This window comes from Emys orbicularis, chromosome 12 (assembly GCF_028017835.1).
Source record: "Emys orbicularis isolate rEmyOrb1 chromosome 12, rEmyOrb1.hap1, whole genome shotgun sequence".
NCBI classification, from domain to species: domain Eukaryota; kingdom Metazoa; phylum Chordata; order Testudines; family Emydidae; genus Emys; species Emys orbicularis.
Window position 1 is genome coordinate 44774983 of NC_088694.1, and position 10335 is coordinate 44785317.

The 10335-nt window shown below is 41.4% G+C and overlaps 1 protein-coding gene across 1 annotated transcript; it reads left to right on the forward strand.

Moving 5' to 3' along the window:
* Positions 1-4966: 4966 nt before the first annotated feature.
* On the forward strand, positions 4967-5554 carry LOC135886289 (olfactory receptor 5V1-like). Its single transcript, XM_065414103.1, has one exon. It carries the CDS (start codon positions 4967-4969, stop codon positions 5552-5554), a length of 588 nt encoding a protein of 195 aa, XP_065270175.1.
* Positions 5555-10335: the final 4781 nt, after the last annotated feature.

The following is a 10335-nucleotide window of genomic DNA, read 5'->3' on the forward strand; positions in this document are numbered from 1 at the left end:
ATATACCTTTAAAAATCTGGCCCTAAGTTATTAAGGAGTACAAGTCCCATCAAAATTTCAAAATTCCACCCCTGATGAATTAGTGATCTAATCTGCAGCCACTCATCCATACTCACATATCCCAGGTTCTTTTAAAACCTCATTTAAAGGTACAATGGTTTATTTCCATTCACCTGATCCTCAGCATAGCTCCTTCACATATCCCATCACTGTAACCTTTCTTGCGGGACTCTGCCTCTATATATCATGAGGTATTATTCTAAAGCTTGCTTACCTGAAAGGCATAATGGTCTTGTGAATCAGGCATTAGACTGTGAGCCAGAAGACTTGATTTTTATTCCCTGCTCTGTGCTTTGTGGTAGTTATCTACCCTTAAACTCTGCCTCTCTCTTTGTCATCAGTATAGACTGTAAGGAATTCAGGGCATGGATTGTCTCTCACTCAGTGTATGTATAGTGCCTAACACCACAGAACCCTGAACTCATTTGTGGCCATTAGATGTTAGGAAAATAATAATGGCAAATGTCACTTGCTCCTTCATTTCCAGGCAGAATGGTGGAGCAATATTGGCCCAGGTACTTGAAGCTATAGCTGGCAACAGAATTATGGGGGGTTCCAGTTGTATCAGTGGATAAAGAGAGTGAAATTCACTTTCTGATGTGTCCAAGAGCATCAACAAAGTCTTTGATTCAACTTCTAAAACATAAAATAAAAGTCTTCATGTTCTTCAATTTGTACATTTTCAGGTTTGAAAATAAATACCATTAAGTATATAGACTCTACCTGATAAACCAGGCACATTCCCCATAATAATAATAATAAGAAGAACAATAATAAGAAAAACAACAAAGAGCACGGTGGCACCTTAAAGACTAACAGATTTATTTGGAGATAAGCTTTCCTGAGTAAAAATCCCACTTCTTCAGATGTATGGAGTGAAAATTACAGATGCAGGCATTATTATACTGACACATGAAGAGAAGGGAGTTACCTAACAAGTGGAGAACCAGTGTTGACAGGGCCAATTCAATCAGGGTGGATGTAGTCCACTCCCCCAATAACTGATGAGGAGGTGTCAATGCCAGGAGAGGGAAAGTTGCTTTTGTAGTGAGCCAGGCACTCCCAGTCCCTCTTCAAGCCCAAATTAATGGTGTTACATTTGCAAATGAATTTTAGTTCTGCAGTTTCTCTTTGAAGTCTGTTTTTGAAGTTTTTTTGTTCAAGTATGTCTACTTTTAAATCTGTAATGGAAAGTCCAGGGAGATTGAAATGTTCTCCTACTGGCTTTTGTATGTTACTATTCCTGATGTCCGATTTCTGTCCATTTATTATTTTATGTAGAGACTGTCCGGTTTGGCCAATGTACATGGCAGAGGGGCATTGCTGGCACATGATGGTATATATCACATTAGTAGATGTGCAGGTGAATGAGTCCCTGATGCTGTGGCTGATGTGGTTGGGTCCTCTGATGGTGTCACTAGAGTAGATATGGGGACAAAGTAGGCAATGAAGTTTGTTACAGGGATTGGTTCCTGGGTTAGTGTTTCTGTGGTGTGGTGTGTAGCTTCTGGTGAGTACCTCTTCAGGTTGGGGGGTTGTCTGTAAGCGAGGACTGGTCTGCCTCCCAAGGTCTGTGAGAGTGAGGGATCATTTTCCAGGATAGGTTGTAAATAATTGATGATGTCCTGGAGAGGTTTTAGCTGGGGGCTGTATGTGATGTCCATGGGTGTTTTGTTATTTTCCTTGTTAGGTCTGTCCTGTAGTAGGTGACTTCTGGGTACCCGTCTCACTCTGTCAACCTGTTTCCTCGCTTCCCCAGGTGGGTATTGTAGTTTTAAGAATGCTTGATAAAGATCTTGTAAGTGTTTGTCTCTGTCTGAGGGATTGGAGCGAATTTGGTTGTATCTTAGGGTTTGGCTGTAGACAATGGATCGTGTGATGTGTCCTGGATGGAAGCTGGAGGCATGTAGGTAAGAATAGCGGTCAGTAGGTTTCTGGTATAGGGTGGTGTTTATGTGACCATCACTTATTTGCACTGTAGTGTCCAGGAAGTGGATCTCTTGTGTGGACTGGTCCAGGCTGAGGTTGATGGTGGGGTGGAAATAGTTGAAATCCAGGTGGAATTCTTCAAGGGCCTCCTTCCCGTGGGTCCATATGATGAAGATGTCATCAATGTAGCATAAGTAAAGGAGGGGCGCTAGGGGACAAGAGCTGAGGAAGCACTGTTCTAAGTCAGCCATAAAAATGTTAGCATACTATGGGGCCATGCGGGTACCCATAGCAGTGCTGATGACTTGAAGGTATAGGTTGTCCCTAAATCTGAAATGGTTGTGGATGAGGGCAAAGTCACAAAGCTCAGCCACTAGGCCTCATCAGGGATACTGTTCTTGACAGCTTGTAGTCCATCCTCATGTGGAATATTGGTATAAAGAGCTTCTACATCCATGGTGGCCAGGATGGTGTTTTCAGGAAGATCACCAATGCATTGTAGTTTCCTCAGGAAGTCGGTGGTGTCTTGAAGATAGCTGGGAGTGCTGGTAGTGTAGGGTCTGAGGAGAGAGTCCAAATAGCCAGATAATCCTGCTGTAAGAGTGCCAGTGCCTGAGATGATGGGGCGCCCAGGGTTTCCAGGTTTACGGATCTTGGTCGGGGCTCTAGGGGTGTGTCCATATAGATTTGTTACTGTGTGGTAGGTAGTTTCTTGAGCAGATGGTGTAGGTTTTTTTGGTACTCCTCAGTGGGATTGGAGGATAGTGGCCCGTAGAATGTGGTGTTGGAGAGTTGCCTTCCAGCCTTCTGTTCAGAATCCCACCAGTTCATTATGACTACAGCACCTCCTTTGTCAGCTCCTTTGATTATAATGCCAGAGTTGTTTCTGAGGCTGTGGATGGCATTGCTTTCTGTACAGCTGAGGTTATGAGGCAAGTTATGCTGTTTGTTCACAATTTCAGCCAGTGCACGTCTGTGGAAGCACTCTATGTAGAAGTCCAGTCTGTCATTTCGACCATCAGGAGGAGTCCATGCAGAATTCTTCTTCTTGTAGTGTTGGTAGGAGGGTTCCAGGGTTCCTGTGGGTCAGTGCACTGTTCAGTAGTGTGTTGAACATATTCCTTGAGTCAGAGATGACGAAAATAGGCTTCCAGATCACTGCAGAACTGTATCATGTTCGTGGGGGTGGTGGGGCAGAAAGAGAGTCCCTGAGATAGGACAGACTCTTCTGCTGGGCTGTGTGTGGTTGGATAGATTAACAATATTGTTGGGTGAGGCAAGGGTACCACTATTGTAGCCCCCGTGGCAAGTAGGAGTTTAGATAGTTTACTGTGCTTTTTCCTCTGTAGAGAAGTGAAGTGTGCATTGTAAATAGCTTGTATCATTTTTGTAAAGTACAGCCACGTGGAAGTTTGTGTGGAAGGTTGGTTTTGTATGAGAGTCTCCAGTTCTGAGAGCTCATTCTTGATCTTCTCCTGTCTGCTGTACAGGATGCTGATCAGGTGGTTCCTCAGTTTCTTTGAGAGTGCGTGGCACAGTCTCTCACCATAGTCGGTGTAGTATGTCGATTGCAATGGATTTTTTACCTTCAGTCCATTTGGTATGATGTCCATCTGTTTGTACTTGGAGAGGAAGATGATGTCTGTCTGTATCTGTGCGAGTTTTTTGAGGAGGTTGATGGATTTCTACTTCATACGGCTAAATTCAGTGCCTTACAGAACTAAAATTCATTTGCAAATGTAACACCATTAATTTGGGCTTGAATAGGGACTGGGAGTGGCTGGCTCACTACAAAAGCAACTTTCCCTCTCTTGGCATTGACACCTCCTCATCAGTTATTGGGGGAGTGGACTACATCCACCCTGATTGAATTGGCCTTGTCAACACTGGTTCTCCACTTGTTAGGTAACTCCCTTCTTTTCATGTGTCAGTATAATAATGCCTACATCTGTAATTTTCACTCATGCATCTGAAGAAGTGGTGTTTTACCAACGGAAGCTTATGCTCAAATAAATTTGTTAGTCTTTAAGTTGCCACCAGACTCCTTGTTGTTTTTGTGGATACAGCCTAACAGGGCTACCCCCTAATACTTGACACCATGGAAGGCACTGAATTTAGCCATATGATAGATTAAAAAAAGCAGTATCTTGAATTGCACCTCAAAGTGCAGATTGTTCATAGTATGTGCAAGGACAGATCTTCAGTTGTTGTAAAGCAGCATAGCTCCATTTATTTTAGTAGAGCTATGATGATTTACGCCAGGTGAGGAACTGGCCCAGTGACATAAGTAGGCTTGCACTGCTTTACACCAGATATTCATCTGCCCATGAGTGGTTTACACTGGCAGAACTACCAAGGAGATGATAAATCCTTCCCTAGCGTTGATTTCCAAAAGTAATCTCTGGAAAACGCCTTCTGCCAATCCAGTGATAGATAGATAGATAGATAGATAGATAGATAGATAGATAGATAGATAGATAGATAGATAGATAGATAGATAGATAGATGTGTAGTCCATTGGCTTCTTCATTGCCAAGAGTTTATCCCCCTAGAGCATTCCCATTTAATCATATTACATTTGTTAATTTCTGTTTCTATTTTTACAACTCACATATTTGAGGAATAAATGTCAATGGAAAATCAAACAGCTTTGAACTACTTTATTCTCTCAGGACTCTCCAGTGATCCACACCTCCAAATTTTCCTCTTTCTAGTGTTTTTAGCTATTTATTTAATCACCCTAGTGGGGAACATGGTGATCATGCTGGTGATAAGGGCTGATCCTTGCCTCAGCACACCCATGTACTTTTTTTTGTTCCATTTATCCCTCTCAGATATCTCTTATTCCTCAGTCACAGTCCCTATGATGCTTGTGAATTTCCTAGTACAGGTGAAAAGAATTTCTGTCAATGGCTGCATTGCCCAGATCTTCTTTAGTCTCTTGGCTGGTTGTAGTGAAGTATTCATTCTGGCAGCAATGGCTCATGACCGATATGAGGCTATATGTAACCCACTGCATTATATGAGGATTATGAACAAATATATCTGCAGTCAGCTAGTGATTGGTTCATGGATTGTGGGGTTTATATATGCATTGATAAACACTCTTCCCTTATTAAATGCACATTTCTGTGGGCCCAACAAAATCAACCATTTCAGCTGTGAGCCTCCTCCAGTATTAGACCTATCCTGCACTGACACCTTCACCAATAAACTGTTGCTTCATACCTCTGCAATGTTGGTAGGACTCATCACCTTCTCTTTTAACCTAGTCTCCTACATTCACATCATCTCCACCATACTGAGGATACGCTCTGCGGAGGGCAGGCGTAAAGCCTTCTCCACCTGCAGCTCCCACCTGATTGTTGTTGTTTTATTCTACAGCACTGGGTTGTTCAGGTATCTGAGACCCAACTCAGCATCCTTGGAGGTTTTGGACAGACTGTTTTCCATCCAGTACAGCATCTTAACGCCCATGTTAAACCCCATCATCTACAGCCTGAAAAACGGGGAAGTGCAGGCAGCTCTGGGGAAAACATTAGGGAAATTCAGATTCCTCAAGTAACATTAGTCTTGATAATTGAATCTATGATAAAGATAGGTGGAATAAATGTCAGCCAGTGGTTGGCAATATTCTGACTTCTTGCAGTACATAATGATGTAGCAGCAGTGATTTATGGGTACTGAATGTTGACTCGGTTATTGAAATGCCTACTATATGCCTTTTCTGGGTTTACCCAATGGTGTTGCTGGGAAAGAAGCAGAAAGGCAAAGCAATGACCAATGATAAGACTACTTTCAGCAAACACTTGGGGGTTATTGCAGAACAATGGGAGAGCCATTGGACCTGAGGACACAGGTTCAATCTCCCGTTGAGCCCACCAAACTAGGTTTGGACTAGCAGGGCCCCAAAACCCAGGAACTGATCAGACAAAGGAACGCTGCTGGATATAAAGGCACTTTTTCTGCCTCTAAAGAAGTACATATTCAAGTTTCCACTAGTGTGTGTGAAGAAAGTAGACCTTCCTAAGCTTCTTTCACGGGTTGGTGAGCCTTTAGGTAAGATAGACACGCATGTAGGTTGTTTGTTGTTTTACAATTCCTTTTTTGTTTCTTATGTTATGCTTTATTCCTAATGTTAAGATCAAAAACTACTTTGTTTTAACAAGGTTGTCTGGTCCCTGTATTCTCTCTGTTCACAAGCTCCCAAAAGGAAGAACCACAAGTGTTGAACCTGTTGGGTAAATACCGCTAATACACAGAGTGCTATAGCCCAGGGATTGGTCTAAGAGTGGGAGAGCTGAATGATTCTACCCCAGGAGAGGTTAAGGTCTGGCCCCTGAAGTAGTGTACTCAGAGAAACAAGACAGGGGACAGAGTTGAAGCTACTCATGTAATCATGACACTTGGAATTTGTGCTTATGTGCTTTTGTGTAATTGTGTTTTCTTTCTTTCTTTCTTTCTTTCTTTCTTTCTTTCTTTCTTTCTTTCTTTCTTTCTTTCTTTCTTTCTTTCTTTCTTTCTTTCTTTCTTTCTTTAATTTGAACCAGAAGAAAAATGCCATCCTACCCAAAATCTCGTTTCTGGATCTCAGTCATATATGGGTGTGACAGTCTGTATCCCTATATTCACTCTTTTTATAAAACTGTAATGGATTTTGTAGAAAGTATGCCTTGTGAGATATCATTTGAAAACTCATAATTTGCGGATCATTATTGTCCTGGTAAAATATGTGTGGAAACATTTTATGTAAAGTTAAAATATTCTACTGTATAACATTACTGATACATGTTCCAAGTTTAGAAAAGCAGGCACAAACCAGTTCCTCAAAGGCAAAAGACAAACTGATGCCTCAGCCTGGTGTCAACAAAATTAAATAGACTATCACCTGGTTAAGTGGCCATTCTTTGGCAGGAAAAAAGATCTGAGGAGAAATCCACATTTTGACAAAGAGGCATCTGGAGGTTCCCATCCCCACAGACCTTCTGTCCACTGAAGCTCATCTGGAGATTATTTTCAAAGAAAAAGAGAACTATAAGAAAGGGGAATAGATGACCCAAAATGTCCTTTCTTTCTGCCCATGGTATCAACAAAACCTGAAGGACAAGGAAATTAACACTGAACTGGGGGAGGGGTCTTGGCTGAAAAGATTCCAGCCAGTAAGCCTGCTGAAGCATGTGGTGAGAGAGACCTTTGCTTTGAATTCATTTAGCTTGTTTGGTTAGGTGTTAATTGTGTTTTACCTCTTATTTTCGTGTAACCTATTCTGACTTTTATGCCTCATTACTTGTAATCACTTAAAATCTATCTGTAGTTAATAAACTTGTTCTATTTTTTATTGAATCCAGTGTGTGTTTGTACTGAAGTGTTTGGGGAACTCCATTTGAGATAAGAAGGTTTGTGCAGATCATTTTCTGTTAATGAAATAATGGATTTATATGAGCTTGTATTGTCCAGAAGGGTGCTGGGGAGTACAAGATGCACATTTCTGGGGGAAAGTCTGAGACTGGGAGTTTGCTTGTTTTGCTCTGCAGTGTAATTCATGAGTGGCTGGGTATAGCACTCATACGGGATAGCTGGGATGATTTACCTGCTGGCGGCTGTGTGTGAGCAGACCAGGAGTAGTTGCTCTCAGAGCAAAGCAGTGTAAAAGGCACCCCAGGTTGGAGAATTGAAGGGACACAGCTGTCCCTCAGTCCAGATTGTATTCTGGGTAATGGCACAATGGAATTTACCTAGTATATCATTTTTGCAGTGAGCACAAAGTAAATAAATCACCTACATAATATCGCATGGAGCTCAAACATCTGTAAAGAACCATAGTTTTTGAAATGTGCCCTTGAGGCCAAGAGATATTTTTGTTAAAGGGGAATGATTAATATTAGGAGTTCAGTTACGGGAGAAGAAGCAGGGAGACTTTCTTTTCTACCAAAGGGGCTGCAACTTGGATGCTTCTGTTGACAAAAGCAACACAGAAATGAAAATAGGTCAGACTGGCCTTTTTTTCCACGAAAAATTTCAATGAAGAAATGTTTTATTGAAATTGTCCGTGAAAAGATTAAACTTTTTTGCTGAAAAGGAAAACAAAAACAAAACAAAAACAGCAAAATGTCTGAGCTGAAAAATGAAATATTTCAGCCAAAATACAGAATTATCCAACCAAAAATTAAAATATTTTGGCTGAAAATCCTTATGGAATTTGTCATGCTGGTGCCTCATGCTTCAATTATTCTCCAGGGACCAGGCTTTCTTGTAAAACTTCATTTCCCCTAATGCACCACAATCTCCCCTCATGGAGACTGGAGGAGTTTGCATCATATGGGTCCCTTGGGTCCCTTGTCATGATGCCTCATTGGAGATGTAGTCCAGCTGGGGTACCCAGCCTGTAAAGAAGAATGGGGTCATGAGGAAATGGAGCTACAACTACCATGAGGTATTATGACAGGATATCCAAATTGAAATATATGCATTTTTTTGTTTGGAGGCCTTTGGTTTCTCAACAAAAAGTGAAAATTTCCATGGACAGGAGACACTTTTCATGAACAATTTGTTTTAATTGAAAATTCAATTTTCCACTGAATACAAATGTCAATGAAAAATGTTTAACCAGCCCTAGAAGTCTCTAGGAATCTTGGTAGACTCCAAGCCATATGGGGATTTGTATGGCTAAACAAACACCAGAAATGTTACCTGGGATACAATAGGCAGCTGGAGCAATTTGTGGAGCACTGGCATCATGTAACTGCAGTGAGATGTCCTGCTAAAGGCATATCATATGGTGCCAGATAAAGACCACACTGCTCATGAGATGCACCTTTTTCAATCTCTCTTCTTGGGAATTGAACTGTGGGGGTGAGGGGTGGGGGAGACAGTCCCACTGATTCCACAGACCTACTTACGGAGTAAGTAGTTATTCAATATGAGTAAGGATACCAGAATTGGGCTTATCCCACACACACACTGGGTTAAATGAGTTTGGACATTGACTTCAGTAGAGCTAGGATTTCAACAACTGACTTTCAAATGCTTAATTAAAAGTAAGTCATTTTTCTGTGTACACAGTGTACTAAACATTTAGATTTCTCTGGAGTCTGTGTCCCCAGGGCTTGTGTCTAATTATAAATGCTACCTATCAACTCTACTAATTAGTTCATCTGAGTTAAATGGCATTTTGTAAAAAAAACAGGTAACATGGATGGCCAGTAACTTAATCTCACCCTCTAATATGCTCACCTGCTCTATAGATTTTTCTCACAGACATACAGCCAAGTCCAGAAAACCAGCCTATTTGAAAACTTCCAGCATTTCATGAAGAAGCTCCAACCACCTCCAAGATCTGACAGATGTCCCTCAGCTTAGTGCCAGAAATGGTGAGTGTCTTTTAAACTGGAGATTATTAAATTTAAAGAAGAAGGGAATTTTTGAGTGTCTTCCAGACTATTCCCCAAACACTCACAAAAATCAGGATTGCTTCAGGAATGGTCTGCTAGAAAAGAGGCTAATGGCTGGATTCTCATACTGCTTTTGCACCACTGACATCAGTAGAGTGACACTTGATTTACACCAGTGGGGGTGGAAGGAAAACTTGGCTCATTGATTCGTTACTCCTGACTTACACTGGGGTACGAGAGGGGAGAATTAAGACTAGGGTGAGTGAAAAATGTCAACATCATATCCAGCATGTATATTCCATTGTCCAAATGGATATTAAAAGGAAGGTGAATATTTAATTATGCATTTATTTTTGCTCCCTGACCATCTGGACAATATGTCCCACAGTTGGAGTAAATATAGAGATGCCAGGAGGAAATATGACATATCTACTACATGAGAACATGTGTCACTACTAGGTCTCTTATGGATGTGTTCCATCCTCAAAGTGCTCTATGAAGACCCATTTAATGCATGGAGCACGGATCAGGGACATGTCTGGAACTGGAAAGGTAACCTAAGTCATCTGACACACAGTCTGGTGCCTGGTCCACTAGACAAATTTGACCATTCAATAGCCAGTGATGGAACAGTAGCATTTTGTTTTGTTTCTGATGCATTCAGTGGCCCAGAATGAATCTGTGTGGAAATGTTATAATATCCCAGCTGAATGGGAATAGATCTGTTTCTTCAAGGGGGAGAATGGACACCTTTGAAAATCCATGCATTAATTTTGGCCATGAGAAGGCTGTGTTCAGTTTGAAGTCTCCAGTAAGAAGAAAGGAAAATGATGTATGATTAGCAATTCTACTCATCTGATTTTAGGTTCCCCAAGCCCCACTCCCTCCCCGAAAAGTCCAGAAATATGTTGGTGGGGAGAGCTGGTTCAAAAATCCAAATGTAGTTTAATGTTAA